This window comes from Phacochoerus africanus, chromosome 15 (genome assembly GCF_016906955.1).
Source record: "Phacochoerus africanus isolate WHEZ1 chromosome 15, ROS_Pafr_v1, whole genome shotgun sequence".
In the NCBI taxonomy this organism is placed as follows: Eukaryota; Metazoa; Chordata; class Mammalia; order Artiodactyla; family Suidae; genus Phacochoerus; species Phacochoerus africanus.
The window spans coordinates 104,023,249-104,042,157 of record NC_062558.1 but is presented as its reverse complement, the minus strand read 5'-3'; the positions used below and the strand labels follow the sequence as shown (position 1 = coordinate 104,042,157).

Genomic DNA, 18,909 nt, shown 5'->3' with positions numbered 1-18,909 from the left:
GTTCTCTAAAAAATTTAAGCTCAGTACCACACACAAAAAAGACACTCAGTAAACTGTGATCCAATTAATCACAAAGTGTTCTTAAATATTTAAATTCAGCCTGGCAGAATTGATCACATTAACAAACGAATTCAATTTAGATTGAGAATAATAACAAACTATTTCAGAAAAATTCTGAAATGTAAAAAGTCTTACCAATGCAAACATCAATCTTTCCTTTAATTGCAGCTTCATGGAGAGGAGTATAATTCCAATTATCCCGAGCATTTGGGTCTGCACCATGTCGCAAAAGGAGATTGACTACTTCAGCATGACCGAAAGAGCATGCGTTATGAAGAGGAATAAGCCCCCCATCATCACGTGCTTGGACATTTGCACCATTCTGAAGCAAATAGTCAACTACATCTTTCCGTCCAAAACCTAGAAGAAAATGAATTATCCATATTTAAATTCTCCAAAGAAAATACATCAAATTAGAATCACTAAGTACAAGTTATGCAAAAATAGTAACAGATTCACTAACTCAAGAATTCACTGGTGAAAAGGTGAAATATATCACTAGCTAATCTTAATGGGAAAACCAAAGGGTCTCTCCAGAATCCCTTTTCCATATCTCATAACATGTTTCTATTAAACTGGGAGACTGTAAGATAGCAACAGAAAAGTTTATATTTGTCTATGTAGTGAAGATAGAGGCAAAGTATGAAATCAGGTGTCTTCAAAGAAGCCCTTACTTTGCCACTTTGCACAACACAAGCAACTTCTTCCTAGGTAGGAAGCCTCTTTTAGAAACCAATGTCCCATAGTTCTGCTGGAACTGGCTCCATTAAAAAAAAAAAAAAAAAAAGTCGGATAACTCATTTATACTGCTTCACAAATTTAGTATGAGAGTTTTAATCTCATACCATTCCCACACAATAGCACCTAAAATCTTTTTACAGTTAACTGTGAAAAGAAAAGGACTTCAGGCATATGTTAAAGCAGATGGGGAGGTAGGTATATGTGTGTATTGGGACAGAGAGAGAGAAGACCTCACTCATGTGAAATCTGACAAAAATATTCTTAAAATCACCAGGCCTGAATGTAGTCCTAAGAAAGACCAGAGTGGAGCTGAATCAGAAAGCAGTGTATGTTTGGCGCTGGTCTGGTTGCAACTGAGGGAACAGTTAGATGATTCAAGAGATTAACTGGATTCTTTATTTCATCTAAATATTTCTAGGCTCTATGACATAGAGATGAGTATCTTTGATTCTCTCTATCCTCCAAGAGCTTACAATTTAAGATGTAGAGAAACATTAAGAACCAATAATTTCAATATACATAACTGTCATAAAAGAGGTATACATAAAATGCCACTAGAGTTCAAAGGCATGAATACCTAAACTCGCAGAAAGCAGAGACTAGGAAGAAACATCCCAGAAGACATTCCAGTGATAACATCTGAGCTGAAGGCTTACAGAAAAATTAAGGGGTCGTTAGAATGAACAGAGAGGAGAGGAGAGGTGGAGAATGGGAAAAAGCTAAGCAAGGGAAGATCATAAGTAGAAGAAACAAAATGTAAACAGGCATGGAAGCATGAAAGAGCAAAATCATTCACAATAGTCAGCACACAGATTTAAGCAGAAGCCAGATGAAGAAACTTACATGTCACACTAAGGTGGCATCTTGACTTTATCCTACAGACTAGAGTTTTTTAAGCTGCTTCCAGGCAACAGATTTTAATAAAATCTTTATGGGGGGGGTGCTTTTAAAAAAATTGAGATCTAACTGAAATATAAGGTTATATTTAGTTTCGGGTTTTGCTATGTGTGCAATAGGGACAAATAAATTTGGTTAGCATCTATCACCACACAGTTACAATTTTTTAAACTTGTGATGAGAACTTTTTAGATAGACTCTCTTAGCAACTTTCAAATATATAATTCAGTATTATTAACTATAGCCACCATGCTGTACATTATATCCCCAGGACTTATTTTATAAGAAGGCATTCTATTTAATTAATTAATTAATTATTTTTTTGCCTTTTCTAGGGCCACTCCTGTGGCATATGGAGGTTCCCAGGCTAGGGGTCTAATCGGAGCTGTAGCCACCGGCCTACACCACATCCACAGCAATGCCAGATCCAAGCAGCGTCTGCAACCCACACTACAGCTCATGGCAATGCCAGATCATTAACCCACTGAGCAAGGCCGGGGATTGAACCTGCAACCTCATGGTTCCTAGTTGGATTTGTTAACCACTGCGCCATGACAGGAACTCCATAAGGAATTCTATTTAAAGGAAATTTGTATCTTATGACCATCTTTACTCATTGTGCCCTTCCCCCCACCTCTGGCAATCACCAATCTGTTCTCTGTATCTGTGTGTTTGGATTTTTTGTTTTATTTTGTTAAGATTTCACACCTAAGTGAGATCTTGGAGTTTGTTGATCTCTGGCTAACTTATTTCACATAGCATAATGCCCTCAAAGTCCACTCACGTTTCCACAAATGGCAAGATTTCATTCTTTTTTATGGCTGAATTATATTCCATTATGTATATACACTACGTTTTCTTTATCCATACACCCCTTGATAAACACTTCGGTTTTTTCCATGTCTTGGCTATTGTAAATAATGCTGCAATGGTACTACCTCCAACAGCCATATGAAAGCAACCTAAATATCCATCAACAGGTAGACAAAGAAGATGTGGTGTGCCTTTCCAACTGGCGGCAGCCATCAAGTAAGCTGAAACGGGCGCATATAAGTACATCCAAGAGCTATGGAGGAAGAAGCAGTCTGACATAATGTGCTTTCTCCTCCACGTACGCTGCTGGCAGTACCACCAGCTCTCCGCCTTCCACAGGGCACCCTGCCCCACCCGGCCCGACAGAGCAAGTAGGCTGGGGTACAAGGCCAAGAAAGGTTATGTCATATATTGGATTTGTGTGCACCGCGGTGCCTGCAAATGCCCAGTTCCTAAGGGTGCCACCTATGGCAAGCCTGTCCACCATGGTGTCAACCAGCTAAAGTTTGCTCAAAGCCTTCAGTCTGTTGCCGAGGAGCAAGCTGGACACCACTGTGGGGTTCTGAAGGTCCTGAATTCTTACTGGGTTGGTGAAGATTCTATGTACAAATTCTTTGAGGTTATCCTCATTGATTCCTTCCATAAAGCTATCAGAAGAAATCCTGACACCCAGTGGATCACCAAACCAGTCCACAAGCATAGGGAGATGTGAGGGCTGAATTCTGCAGGAAGAAAGAGCCGAGGCCTCGAGGAGGGCCACAAGTTCCACCAGACTATTGGTGGTTCTGGCCATGCAGCTTGGAGAAGGCGCCAATACTCTCCAGCTCCACCATTACTGCTAATCCAAGTAATGTTTGTAAAATTCTTACCTAATAAACAATTCAGGACATTCATGTCTGCTTAGAAGTGTTTTTTAATTTGTCTGTTAAAACTAGTTGTCTGAATATTGTTTCACTGAATGCATGGTCAAATTTTCAAAGTTAAAGTACAATAATGTTTAAAGATTTTAAGTGACGGTGTATCTTGTTTCTAATAAAGGAAATGCCTTGCTTTTATTAGGGAGCTGATGTCTGTTTAAAATGCTGTTTGCAACAATAGGTGTAAAATTCTGTAAAAGAGGCAAAAACTAGCCATGTAGATTTGCTGGTGCATGTGATGAAACCTACAGCTTCATTGGGAGTGATGCAATGGTCTGCTAATTTACTTTAAAAGTGGCTGTTTTTATGGATTTGGGCAGGGACAAACTATAAATTGAATTCTCCTTTAAAATGTAAAGGATGTCCTAATCCGTTATCATGATCATATGCAGAAAAATAATGAAAGCTGACTGAGGCCCATGTTTTTAGACTTAATCTAATCTGTTTATATAGCTGCTGATTCAAAAGTGAGAAAAGTAAAAGAATGCCACCATTTTTAAGAGAACTGAATAAACCTGTTCCAAGAGGATTCTCTTAAAATGAAATGAATCCTGGTAAACCTAAATTAAATTGCCTTGGCCTCCATGGTACCACTGAAGGTCACATAAAAGGTGGAATTTGTGGTTCAATCCCATGATTCAGATCTGTAGAATACTGCAAAGTAGTCATGGTATTTATACTGGTATATACTGAAACTGATGGAAACTGAACATTAAATGAGATGGGGGTTACTAGCCTTAAGGTTTGTAAGCTAGTAATGCTAGGTAGGATTGGGAAATTGGTGTCCATGAGATACCTTTCAAGTGTGGGAGGACAGGAAAAAACTTAGATCAAAATTTTAAATGTTTTATGTATTAGTTTGTGACTATAATGAACTCTCTCTAAGCCACCTTGGGGGGGAGGAATACTGCTAAGTCTAATCAGTGGTAGTGTTTTCTTTGGTAATGCCACTTTATGCAATACCATACGGCTACTGAGAAAAGTCATGTAGCTGATGTCAATAAAATTTCATGGTTTCCAGGAGTTCCCGTCGTGGTTCAGTGGTTAACAAATCTGACTAGAAACCATGAGGTTGTGGGTTCGATCCTCCCTGGCCTTGCTCAGTGGGTTAAGGATCTAGAGTTGCCATGAGCTGTGGTGTAGGTTACAGACATGGCTCAGATCCCGTGTTGCTGTGGCTCTGGTGTAGGCTGGGGCTACAGCTCTGATTCGACCCCTAGCCTGGGAACCTCCATATGCCATGGAAGTGGCCCGAGAAAAGACAAAAAGACAAAAAAAAAAAAAAGTTCATGGTTTCCAATCTAGAAAAAAAAAAAAGATGGGGTGCGTGTGTGTGCGTATACACACACACACACACACGCACACACACACACAGTGGAATACTACGCAGCCACAAAAAAGAATGAAATAGGAGTTCCCGTCATGGCTCAGCAGAAACGAATCTGATTAGCATTCATGAGGACACAGGTTCCATCCCTGGCCTCACTTAGTGGGTTAAAGGATCTAGCATTACCATGTGCTGTGGTATATGTCATAGATGAGGCTTGGATCCTATGTTGTTATGGCGTAGGCTAGAGGCTACAGCTCAGATTTGACCACTCACCTGGGAACCTCCATATGCCACAGGTGCAGCACTCAAAAGACCAAAAAAAAAAAAAAGAATGACAATGCCATTTGCAACAATACGGACGGACCTAGAGATTATCATACTAAGTGAAATCAGTCAAAGACAATTATCATATGATATCACTAACATGTGGAAACTAAAATATGTTACAGAAGAACTTATTACAAAACAGAAACAGACTCACAGACATGAAAACAAACTTACGGTTACCGAAGGGGAAAAGTGGGGATAAGTTAGGAGTTTGGGACTAGCAAATACAAACTACTATATAAAAAACTGATAAACAAGAAAGTCCTACTATATAGCACAGGGAACTATATTAGATATTTTGTAATAAACTATAATGAAAAAGAATACATGCACACATAAAACTGAATTACTTTGCTATACACCAGAAACACTGTAAATGAACTATACTTCAATTAAAAAAAGAAAGAAAGAATGCTGTGATGAACACAGTGGTGCATAAAATCTTTTTGAGTGAGCATTTCCTAACGAAATCTTATATAAAATTCCAACATATGTCCTGTTCATTGCAAAAATACCCAATGCCTGGTACACAGCTGGCACTCATAGAGCTGTAAATTAACTGAATTCAATTTAAAACAGTACTATTTAGGCTGAATTCTCCTCCTCCTCCTTCACAAAGACCCAAAGGGAATTATTCCTCTATTCCAGATGTAACCCTTAGAATGGGTATGAAAAATACTGAAGGACAAGCAAATACTTACACACACACACACACACATTCTGTTCTGCATCTTCCTTAAACAAAACAAAACCCTAGTAACATCCTAGAAATCAACTATCAGCACATATTTTATTGATTTCAAGTATCAAAATTTCACTAGTTCTTTTAGTTCCTTCCTCATGAGTAGTCAGGTTGTTTGTTTCTAATCTTTTGCTACTACACACAATGTTGTCAGGAATAACTAAGGAGAAAAGAGAAAACTGACACTATCTGGTGACTTCTTTAATTTAGGGAAACTAGATAAGGTATGGAGGAGGACTATCAGATACAAAGTAAAACAGGATGTTTTGTGAGATAAGATTGTTTTTGGAAATGACCAGCCTGAGGAACAAATGCCCAGTAAGTAGAAGGTTCTGTGGATTTTGAACAAAGGAAATTAGTCTAAACTAGAGGCTGACATTCTGAAGTCACCACCACAAGAATGGTGTCTGAAGCCATGTGTGAAAAATGAATGAAACTGACTAGAGAGCACTAGTTTTCTGTTTTGTTGAAATAACTGTACTGTTATCAAAGATCAATCCTAGCATGCATGGCAGTACCCTGTCTTATTCTCAAGGTCTTCGCTCTTTCCCCATCAATCTCCACCAGATCATTCCTAATAGTATGTAAACATATTCTATATCTTCCATTTTATTAAAAATATTCTTCCTGAATTCACCCATTTCTCTGCTCCCTGAATATTCAAACCTCTAAGGATTGTCATCAATTCTCTATTTCCGAAATTCAGTGTTGTTTCTTCCTTACAACTGCTTTCATCAAGGTCACCTACAATCTCCACGTTGCCAAACCTAAAGGACATATGTCTGTCCCCATCTGACTAGGCCTCTTAGCAACACTGGATGACTACTACCTCCTTTGCAAAATATCTTCTCCAGAGTTTCCACACTACTGGTTTTTCTTGTCTCCTCCATTCACTTCCTAAGTGATAAAGGAACATCAACTATGTAATGGACACTTTTCTGGGTGCCTGGGACATACTACTGTACAAAGCAGACCAAATCTCTGCCTTTGAGGAACTTCTATGGAGGTAGGGGAGGTGAACAATAAATGCACAAAATAAGTGTATCAGGAGGTAATTAGAAAAAGAATAGACTAAGAAGTCATAAGGGTGAGTATATTAGGGGGATCATAAAGTGGACTAGGGAGATCACCATAGGCCTTGTAGAGATGGTGACATTTGATTAAAGACTTGAAAGCAAGTAAGCCTTATTGACCAGAAATAAGAAGGCCCAGAGTGACTGGAACTGAGAGAGAAAGGGTAGCATAGTGGGAGATGAGGTTAGAAGAAATGAGAAACAGCTAGAAAGACTTGAGGATGGCTCTAAGAACTCTGGCTTTTTAATTGTCAGGAAAATGGAGAGTCACTGTAGAGTTTTGAGCTGGTCAATTACATAATATGACTTACATTTGAAAAGTACCCTTTGGCTGTTGTTTTGAGACTAGTTTTAAGGGGGTTCAGGTAGTAGATGAGAGATTATGCTGGTTTAGACCATTATGTGGGAGCACTTGTCGGAATATTAAGTGGCTCTCTGAAGGTAAAGCCATCACAGTTTGCTCACAGACTGGATGTGGGGTGAGGAGGTAAGAGAGGGCAGGGGCAAGAGAGGAGTCATGGAGGATGACTCCAAGTCTTCCGAACTAACAAATGGAGCGGTGAAGTTGGTATCAACTCAGATGCGGAAGGCTGTAGACAAAACAGGATCATGGCAGAAGATGAATTCAAGTTTTGGACATGTCCTATCTCTGTGGGGATTTCTTGCTTATTTCATATAATTTTTAAATGCAAGAATTCCTTAAGATTCAGTTCTCGGAGTTCCCATCGTGGCTCAGTGGTTAACGAATCTGACTAGGAACCATGAGGTTGCAGGTTCGATCCCTGGCCTTGCTCAGTGGGTTAAGGATCCGGCATTGCCATGAGCTGTGGTTGCAGACACGGCTCGCATCCCACGTTGCTGTGGCTCTGCCATAGGCCGGTGGCTACAGCTCTGATTCAACCCCTAGCCTGGGAACCTCCATATGCGACGGGAGCGGCCCAAGAAATGGCAAAAAGACCAAAAAAAAAAAAAAAAAAGATTTAGTTCTCTACCCTCTTCTCCCCTCTTAAGATTATCTCATCTTTTCCTATGACTTTAAGTACTACCTAGATACCATCTAGATACACAACCTGCAAATTTAAATCTCCAGTCTAGACTTTTCACCTGAATTCCAAACTGTTTACTGGACATTATCTCCACCTTATATTTCAAAGGCATCTCAGATTCAACATGTTCCTACCTTCTCTTCATTTCCACTGACACTGTCCCAACCTAACCACCCTTGTCTCTAGCCTGAACTATTGCAAAAGTTTTCTAACTGGCTTCTCATTTCTACTCTGTCCCAAGTAATCTTTCAAAAACAATCACATCAGGAGTTCCCGTTGTGGCTCAGTGGTTAACAAATCTGACTAGGAACCATGAGGTTGTGGGTTCGATCCCTGGCCTTGCTCAGTGGGTCAAGGATCTGGCAGTGCTGTGAGCTATGGTGTGGGTCACAGATGTGGCTCGGATCCCACGCTGCTGTGGCTGTGGTGTAGGCGGGTGGCTACAGCTCCAACTGGACCCCTAGCCTGGGAACCTCCATATGCCGTGGGAAGCGGCCCTACAAAAGGCAAAAAGACAAAAATAAATAAGCAAATAAAAACAATCACATCATAGTCCTGTTTAAAATAATTCATGGGCTTTTTCCACTGATGTTCTTTGAATAAAATTTAATCACACTAGTATGGCCTACAAGGCCTGCTACATGAACTGGCCATTATCTACTTTACAAAATTCGTTTCATATCACTCTTTCCTTTCTGAGCTACCATCCAGCTTTCTTTCAGTTAAGGATGCCAACATGACTTCAGTGGTACATGTCACCTGTCTGCTTGGACTGCTTCTCCCTTGCCCTTTGCTTCCTTATTTCTACTCATTATCAAATTTGTTTAAATGTCTCCACCTTAAGGAGGCCATCCCTGATGATCCTATTTAAAGCAGTCCATTCTGCACACCCACACATTCAATTCAGCTGGTTTCCCCCTCTCCTCCACTAGAATGTAAGTTCCAGGGGAAAAAAACAAAAACAAAAAACAAAAAACCCACAGGGATTGTCTTTGTTATCCATAGCAGTATCCTTCGGCACTTATTAAAATCTGTAATTACTGTTCAGTAGCTATCTCCTGAACTTTTTTAAGTTCCATAAAGAGTTGGACCAATGTCTATCTTAGTTCATTACTTCCCCAATGTCCTTCACACTGTGGGCCACACGGCAATTTGCTGATATTTGCTGAATACATTATGGTATGAGAAAAGGAGACTGAGAAATAAAACTAAGAATGGTACTGCAGAAGCCAAGAGGGAAAATTTCAAGGCGGGAAAGGCCAAATCTGCTGCCACTACGCTCTGACTTGAACCTTCCTTATCACAGCCTGGGAACTGTTGATCACACTGCCCTCCCCAAGTGAGCCACCCGCATCTGCCCCGATCAGTGGTTCTGACATCTCAGTCATTCAGCACCCATCTCGAAGAAATGCTTTCAGAAAAGACTTAAGTTGGAGATTAAGAGAAAAGGAATCAGAATAAAGAAAAAGTAGTAAAAGTACCTCTTCCTTTGGAAAGTTACTTCATGTACCCAAGCACTTTGAGAAGGATCATTATTTCTTCAGTAGAAATCAACACATTTGAAGTAATCAAAGTGGTGACTTACAGAGTAACTTCCCAAAAAAGGAGTGTGAAGCTGGCACAGAAATAGCTGGAGTAGGAGTTCCTATTGTGCCACAGTGGTGATGAACCTGACTAGTATCCATGAGGATTTGGGTTCGACCCCTAGCTTCCCTTGAGGGGTTAGGGATCTGGCATTGCCATAAGCTGTGGTGCAGGCTGCAGATGTGGCTTGTTTCTGGTGTGGCTGTGGTTGTGGCTTAGGCTGGCAGCTGCAGCTCCGATTTGACCCCTAGCTGGGGAACTTCCATATGCTGCCGGTGCTGTTCTAAAAAGACAAAACAAGAAATAGCTGGAGTTTAACATCTGGTTGTTATAAGACATAGTGTCAAATTAGGAAGATATCTGTCCCAAAGATCAGTGATCACCCTGAAAAAAGGTCCACAGTAGTGTTTTGTTAAAATATCACTGGGAAGTTGTGGTTCAGTGAGTTAAGAGCCTGGCATAGTATCCATGAGGATGTGGGTTTGATCCCTGGCCTTGCTTTGGGTTAAGGATCTGGTGTTGCTGCAAGCTACAGCATAGGTAGCAGATACAGCTTGGAACCCGCATTACTATGGCCAAGGCATAGGCCAGCAGCTGTAGCTCCAATTCAACCCCTGGCCCAGGAACCTCCATATGCTGCAAGTGTGGCCCAAAAAAAGAAAGAAAGAGGAAGAAAGAAAGAGAGAAAGAGAGAGAGAGAGAGAGAGAGAAAAGAATCATCGGGAAGAGATGGTTGCTTCAAGCCAGAGTTAGAATCAATACTGATGTGTATGATGAAACACTAAAATTGAAGTTTTAGCTTGGGAAATGATATGGATAGAAAAGGTTAAGATGATTTCATCTATATAGTTACTATCAGTCCAAGACACATATGACTTCTACCTCAGAAACTATCAACATGATTCTCTAGCCATTACGATGTCTAAAACCCATCAGGAAACTGGCATGTTTTCCAAGTCACAGTGTAAGAACTACAATATGTGTCAGAGGTCATGCTGCTATCCTAAGAGTAGATTAAAGAGTCTGAGATTTTTAATGTTTGAAGCCACTTCTTGACATGAAAGAGCATTATTTAGAGAGGTCAGTAGGCATTTATTCCAGCCTTTAAAATCTACTTTGGAAGTTTGGTGAAACCTTTAGATTTAAGTGGCTTCCCAAACTGAGGCCAATCCCTAATGAAACCTCCATTCTTTTTTTTTTTTTGCTTTTTAGGGCCACCCCTGAGGCATATGGAGGTTTCCAGGCTTCCAATAGAAGATAAAGCTACCGGCCTACACCACAGCCACAGCAATGCCAGATGTGAGCCACATCTGCGACCTACACCACAGCTCATGGCAACGCCAGATCCTTAACCCACTGAGCGGGGCCAGGGATGGAACCGAAACCTCATGGTTCCTAGTCGTATTTGTTTCCACTTCCCCATGATGGGAACCCCTGAAATCCCCATTCTTATGATCTCAAGAATAGTTCAAAGCACTTCTGTTAGGTACTCATTTCTTGGAAGGAAAAAATAGCTTTGCAAGATATATTCTGATCATGTTCTCGCTGGTCAAGTAAAACATGAATAGGCATATTCTTAGAATAAGTGCCAATCTCCATATCCTAAGGATCTCTTTATAAAGGAATCAGAAGCCTTCAGTTAGTAGTTATGGCTGGTTTATTTTATAATTATGGAACAGCACTCATCTTTAAACAAACAAAATACTTGATGAAGTGAGACAATGAGTTTGAATCTACTATAAAGCACTGACAGTGAAACAAAACAGGCTTATCTAGAAAATAAATTTGCTGATCAATAAACTGTGTTACTTGGAAGTTCCTGCGTGGTGCAGCAGCTTAAGGATCAGGCATTGCTGCAACTGCGATGCAGGTTCAATCCCTGGCCCACAGACCTTCCACGAGCTGAGGGTGCAGCCAAATAAATAAATAAGCTGTGTTACTTAATGGCAGGTATTGTATCTTGTTCGTTTCTGCTCACTGGCCAAGGCCAGTATCTGGCACATAGGAGGACTTGATAAACACGTGTTTAGTGCATGTCTGATATTTTGTTGGAAGAGTAAGCAAATGACTCCCATGGAAAACATGAAGTTAATAATTTGTGACAACTGGCAAAAGCAATCTATTCAATTTCTCTTTTGTCAAGTTTCATTACTATCTAGATGCCATAGTTTCTGGAACTGTCTTGCCAACCATGACTACTGTAACAGTATCATATTTTGCCGCTATATGGGAAACATGCTTTTATCTGAATGGCTTCCAAAAAGTTGTAAAGCACTGGAAGTCAATACAGAGAAACCAACTTAGACTCTTAGGAAGTTTCACTGAGTGCCACCATCTCCCCTTTTTTATAGTTCAAAGGTGGAATGGGCCATTGGTGAGGCAGCTGGTCCAAAATGAAATGACAGTGATGTCTTGCCAATGTAAAGGTAGCCTAGCATCAAGTAGAGCTTTGTCAGAAGGAAACGTTCAGAAACAGTAAATGTCAACAAATGCCACAAAACGAAGAAGACTCCTGAGGTCTATGAGACGTCTATGAGACGGAAATAGATAATCAAGCAGCCTTCAGCTTGATTTACACAGCCAGGACTCTTGTCAGATTTTTCTAAGAGATGTCATTTTAAACTTCTCATTTACTATTAACTTTAGTTTACTAAGATCCAGAAAAAAGTATCTCCGGCATATATATTTTTTTTAGAATGAGGAATACATGGAGAAGTTTTGCCTAGGTCAACTTGGGAAAGAGTCTGGCGAGACTTAGAAAAGGATACCAGGGCCTCTGGAGTGATGGCATTCTGACAATATGGATGTGGCAGTATTGAAACAAGTACTCCAAACTGGTTGTTACTGAAATCACTGCCTACCTCTAAATCCAGCAAGGGCTGAGGAAAAAGGTGTAGCTCAAGTCTTGATAATATACTAAGAGATCTGACAAGTCAAAAAGAAAAAATTGTGAATTCCTAAATAGACTGGTCTTTATTTGATATTGGGGTTTTCTACTGATATAGGATTTAATTATCCCCAAAACAAAAACCAATCCTGGAAACAGGAGTCTCTAATTTTTGTCCTAGGTAAGAAATATTGGTACATTTTGTACATTTCCCATAATTATGACGTTGGCCTACAGACAAAAGAAGGAAATGCTTTTGAAACATTATTGGGTACCTCAGTAGCACCACTCTGGAAAAGGATATCAATGATAATCACAAAAGTTATAACACCTTTGGTAGCTCAGTTGTTAAAATCTTCAACTGGAGGAATCATGCCACTTTCTTACACCAGTCAGACTCTGACACATTGGTCCAATCGCCAACATTTTAGAGAAATCCTTTCTACAACATCTCTCTCTTTTTTTTTGGTGTGTGTGGGTATGTCTTTTTAGGGCCACACCCACAGCATATGGAAGTTTCCAGACTAGGGGTCAAATCGGAGCTGCATCTGCCAGCCTACACCATAGCCACAGCGGGATCTGAGCCATGTCTGCGGCCTACCCCATGGCTCACAGCCAACGCCAGATCCTTAACCCAATGAACGAGGCCAAGGATCAAACCTGCATCCTCATGCATATTAACTGGATTCTTAACCCACTGAGCCACAACAGGAACTCCCTACAACATCTCTGAAAGATGCCAATCCAGCCACTGTTGGAGATTTCCAGGCAATTCCATGGTTGAGCAGATTAAAGGCAGTCTGACTTCTTGTAACCTTTCACCTATTAGCCCTAGTTTTGACTGCCAAGCCCACACAAGTGGTATCCACTCACTTTTCTACTTGACTATCTTACATACATGTGAAGACAAGCAACACTGTTTAACTTTAGTCATCTTTCATCTCGGAAATAAGTAAGTAGCTCTAGTTTTCAAATCAGCTGCTTGTATAATAAATTCCAGATGCTTAGTAATTAAAATTAAGTCTGACTACTCCAAAGTTCATGGCCCAGTAGCATACTACAAATACAGAACAGTAACAAAACACACTACATATACAAAAGAAGTATTACCTTGTTTCACTAAACTCTAACAATGCAAATCCTTTTTCAACCTGTCATTCTCCAATTTTACACATACACACACACAAACACAATCTTTCCACCATCTCTGGACCTGAATTTCTTGAACCTAATAAATTATTTTGCCTATTTTTCTACAGAATGACACCTTTCTGCACACCCCAAAGAATATTTAAGATTCTTAAGCCAGGGCATTCTATATCCCTCACTCCTGTCCCCTTAAGTTCTAAGATTCTAAAGAATGCTCTGCATTTCTTTCTTTGGCCATGATGGACAATAAGATGACTTTCTCCTGAAGTTTCCGTCCCTTTTCTTCATTTTTCAGAAATAAGTTCAGAGAAGCAATCTCCTTTACTGAACTCTGCTGTTTTCTAAGGGATTATACTGTCAAAAATTTCAGATGCTACTGCTTTTGGCAAATTGGAGCTGCAGCCTCCCCACCACCAACTTGCCTCTACAAGTTTTGTGATGTGTCGCAAAAAAATCATTCATATCCTCAGTGTGTGTGGGGGTGGGTAGGCAGGGGGCTGGTGGCAGGAGGACTGAAGAGGAAACAATTTTTCTCATAAGAAGTGACTTCTGAAAGTGCTTATCTAAGAAATGTAATCTAATACAATAATACAAAGCACCTAATAGGAGAAAAGTTCCTGTTTATGTTGATTACTTTTTTAAATATCAGAGGACCTTAACTCCTTTAGGGCTGGCAACTGATTACTCCTTTTATTGAACTCAGTATTTGTTTGTTTGTTTTTTTAGCCACCCTCATGGCATATGTAAGTTGGCAGGCAAGGTACTGAATCTGAGCCACAGCTGCTGCAACTTGGAATCCTTTAACCCACTGCTCCAGGCCAGATTGAACCTGCACCTCTGCAGCCACCCAAGCTGCTGCAGTCGGATTCTTAACCCACTGCACCACAGCAGAAACTTGCTGAACTAAATATTTAGATGAAAAGACAAACCAAGTTTTTTTCTAAACTGTTATATCACAATTCATTTTCTTTGGTCTGCACAGATCTCTCATTTCTATTCCTTAGAAATCAACACAAAAACCCCATATAAGTGATTTAAACCCCCAAAGCCCAAGGCTATCCCTCCCTGCCTCTCTTTGAGCCCACCTGTGCTTTCTCTGCACATACATTCTCTCCTAATAAATGCTTTACTTGCTTCACTAAAACCAAACTTAAAACAAAATCATGTCTAGCCTACCCCCATAAAACCTACAAATTTAACTAGCAGAAAAAAAAAAAAAAAAGAAAAAGAGTTTCCCACTCCCACACTTACCCTATAATGTACAAACATAAAAAACTGCTTGGTCAGGCAGCTACGCAGTCCCACCTACACTGAGCTTCCAAAGACATGCTGCACATTAGCACGACTGATAACTCACCACCTACAAAGAGTTTATAAAATGTATTCTCCATATATTAAGAGAAAATGCAGCTGGATGTATGTACGTATTTATTTGCTGTGCCCATGGCATGTGGGAGTTCCTGGGGACAGGGATGGAATCTGCACCATAGCAATGACCCAAGCTGCAGCAGTGACAACGCTGAATCTTTAACGGCTAGGCCTCTAGGGAACTCCTTTAATTTTACTTAAAAATTAAAACAGGTTCTTTCTCATTAATCGAACTACTAACTTAAATTTATAAGACTAATTTTTTTAAAAAGTATCTATCTAGATTTAAATGCAAGGCTTTAAAGCTCTGGTTTAATGCAGGCCATTAGTAATTTTTTTATTTTGTTACTTTCATACCTTAAATTCTTTTAATTTTTTTTTTTTTGTCTTTTTGTCTTCTGGGGCTGCACCCGTGGCATATGGAGGTTCCCAGGCTAGGGATCGACTCAGAGCTGTAGCCTCCGGCCCACACCACAACCACCGCAATGGCAGATCTGAGCTGCGTCTGTAACCTACACCACAGCTCAAGGCAATGACGGATCCCCAACCCACTGAGCAAGGCCAGGGATTGAACCTGCAACCTCATGGTTCCTAGTCGGATTCGTTAACCACTGAGCCACAACGGGAACTCCTATACCATAAATTCTTATCTTATAACTTGTATGTGGTAAATTATGATGGGTGAGTTGGTTCCTAAAATAAAATTGTCCTTTTCAGTCTGACCAAACTACATGAAATCTACATTAAAAAGTACTTTGAAATGCTGGGACAGAACTGAGGGTGGGGAGGTTGGGAGGAACAAGGTCAATCAGAAGCTAATCCATAACCTTAAACCTCCAAATATTACTATTTTCAGAGATGAACTCACTAATACAACAAATTCTTGAAAGGTAGCAACTAAGATCTTCCTTGGTTATTTTTATCCCACAGATCAAGTGAACAGAATCTAAGTAACACTACCCTTTGGATTACGTATCAGTTGGGTATGAAAGTTTGCCAAATCAGTTGTTTAAATGTTGACTACATGGACAAAAACGACAATCCAAATTAGCTGAGGAGAGGCAGCACTGATCACCAAAATTTTAGGCAAAATGGTGAAAAAGTAGATTTGATTTTAGAATTCTTCCCCATTCCCTTTCTGCTGCCTACAGTCTTGTTTCTATTTCTCCCACCAATGGCCTCCTAAATCTTCTCCCTTAAAAGGCTTCTCAGTGGGAGCCCAACAATGTCTGTGAATACGGAAATCTTTCCTTCTCTGCACATCATTCCTACTCCAAAAAACAGTGCTTTAAAACATATAGTTCTGCTTTTTCAAAAAATTATTTTAAACAAGCATGTAATACCCAAAATGAAAAACCAGGACTAACGGAAGTATGACACTCTATTCCCACTTTTAATCGTGCATGGCTCCCTTGAGGATAATCACGATCTTTCCTCAAAAAGAAAAGCATAAATGCCTTGTAGAAATGAGCTGTTTCATCTTTAATTTTTAAATTTTTCAATTAAATTAAAAAGCTTATATTACAAAGTGAACCTAGCAAAAATTAAAAGAAAGTACTTCAAACAATCTAAATCTCAGAATGCGCCGAGGTTAGTACCAATTTAAATTCTAAATCCAAGCTAGAGAACCTGCACCGTCTTTCCTCTCATTCTACTTTCCACCCTAAGTTGTGTCTGGCAGGGACTACCCAATCGTACCCAGCCTAAGTCAGATCTCAGTTCTCCCAAACTCGACTATTTCCAGTTCTAGTCTCTCTAGAAACTTGCTACCCTGATAAACCCATTAAAGGTAATGTGTCAATGGTCAATTAAGCTACTCTTCTTGAATTACACTCCTGCATTTTATAAAAGCCTTTAAGATTGTATACCAAAGGATTGTTAAGTGTTACAGTGGAACGTGCAAGAACGATAGATTTTACAGTTAACTGGCCTTTAAAATCACAAGGTCTATTACATCTCTTACTCTGTGTGTACAAGGCCTTTCAGGTTAGTAAGACCGGAAGTTGGTACAGGTATTGTCGATACAAAACAAAACAAAGCAAAAACAACAAAACTTCCAGTGAGTTCAGCACGCTCGCCCCTACTCCCCTACCCCCATTTCCTCAGTCCCCATTCGACAACATCGAGATGAATGGGACCGGGGTCCTATGGGAAAGGCCGGAGTCAGAGGAGCACTATGTCTGCTTTGGGGCCTGCGAGCTTGGGTGCGCAGGTGGGGTCTGGGGCGAGTCGAGGCGGCAATGGCCTGGGTTACCTGCGGCGAAGTGGAGCGGCGTGGACTTCCTGCCCGCCGTGTCGCGGCTGTTCACCTTCTCGGGCGTAACTAGTCTCTTGACTCGCTCCACGTCCCCGTTGCGGCACGCTTCGAACAGCTCGCGGGCGGCCGGCTCCACCGCCTCGGTCGCCGCGCCCGCGCAGGCCGCGCCCCCGCCGGCGCAGCGGCGGCCCGACATGATCCTGGCCGCCGCCGCCACCAGCAGCAGCGCCAGCAGCGGCAGCAGGAGCCCCGGCCCCGCGAGCAGGAGGGCGAGGGCCCCGGGAGGAGAGGAGCTCAGGGCCCGGGCCGCTTGACTCCCTGCTGTCACCGGGCTCGACTCAGTCCCATGGCCGCGCTGCCGCGCACCCCTCGCCCAGCCCCACGACCCCTGGATGCCCTGAGACGGTGGAGGCACAGCGAACCCGCCGTTTGAGACACTAAGGGACGCGACGGCGGAAGCTGGCAAGGCCCCTCCTGCCAGCTCTGCTGAGCCCGGGAGCGCACGTGACGTCGTGCCGCGCGTGCGCAGTGGCAGCAGAGCGGCCGGCTGGGTTTCGGAGAGCCAGGCCGCGCGGAGGGGCTTGTGGGAAATGTGAGGCGAGAGCCTCCGGCCGCGGGAGAAGAAGGGGCTTCGTCCCACCGCCATCTTTGTGGTGGCTTTTGATGGAGTCGAACAATTCTGCTTATTGTCTCTGTTTAAAGAATGGATTTCCTGGTCTGAATTTCCTTACTGTTACAACACTGGAAAGAACTCTCGAAAGTTTTCTCTCCGATCTTACATATTATTTTGGACTTGTTATGAGGAAATGTTCCATTTTTTCAGCTTCCACAATCACTTTCTCCTTGAGGGTTTCTTTTCTGGTTTGGTTTGTTTTTGTGCTCCCCCAACCCCCACCTCCCCAACCTTCTCCCTGCCCGGAGCAGGGGACTGCTATTTTGTTGTTTCTTGTGAGCCACTTCTCGGAAATGAATGACTTGCTTGATGGGAAGTTTGGATGAACCGCCCCCAGATCGTTTAGGAAATTAGGAAAGCGATGAAAGTTTGTTCCAAGTATAAATTAATAACGGAGAGGCATTGCTCAGATTAATTACTTTTCCCATAGTTATTAGCTCGGGACTAATTGAAGGACCCACCATAAATCAATATTATGTTGACTTGGCTGAGGTGTGCTCATCCTGGGTATACACATTGCTGACAGTTTAATGAATTGTGATTTTCTTTTTTTCTTTTTTGACTATCGAAGCAAGAAAAGCACATTATTAATTTTCACGCCTAAGGTACTGATGCAGCTGTTCATGATCATCCCGTACGCTAAACCTTACTCGTAGGAAACTTTTAAAAGAAAGATAATGCAAACGTAAAGGGATACATATTGACCTTTGCAATGCAGGCAAGCATATTCTTCCTCCCCTGAATTTCTTAACCTCTTTTTCGGCAAATTCAGTTTTTGCTTGGGAATGTGGTCAAATTTACAATGCTGCCATTTGGTTTCTTTCCAATTTTTTGTTATGAACAAGAGTGCTATGAATATTCCTGTGCATTCTGCTGGTGCACACGTACAAGTATTTAAAATGAGAGGCAGACATTTTGACCACTGCCTATAGTATAAGAAATGCATTTTGTGTCTTCAGCCAGTAAACATACTCATACATAAAACAAAAGTGTCATCAAATAATAAAACAATATTCATTTCTTCAATGTTTAGAAAAATGCTAGT

General features: G+C 41.2%; 1 protein-coding gene and 1 pseudogene across 1 annotated transcript in view; one reads left to right on the top strand and one right to left on the bottom strand.

Moving 5' to 3' along the window:
- TNKS2 (tankyrase 2) overlaps nucleotides 1-17,759 on the bottom strand; it is a 64,212-nt gene extending 46,453 nt beyond the window's left edge. The window contains exons 1-2 of the mRNA XM_047759861.1: nucleotides 17,189-17,759; nucleotides 196-420 (exon numbers count right to left, since the gene is read on the bottom strand). Of these exons, the coding sequence (XP_047615817.1) occupies nucleotides 196-420; nucleotides 17,189-17,387 (424 nt within the window). The 5' untranslated portion in view covers nucleotides 17,388-17,759. The remainder of the gene's footprint in view (nucleotides 1-195; nucleotides 421-17,188) is intronic.
- LOC125116196 (60S ribosomal protein L15-like) lies at nucleotides 1,481-3,353 on the top strand (annotated as a pseudogene).
- Nucleotides 17,760-18,909: the final 1,150 nt, after the last annotated feature.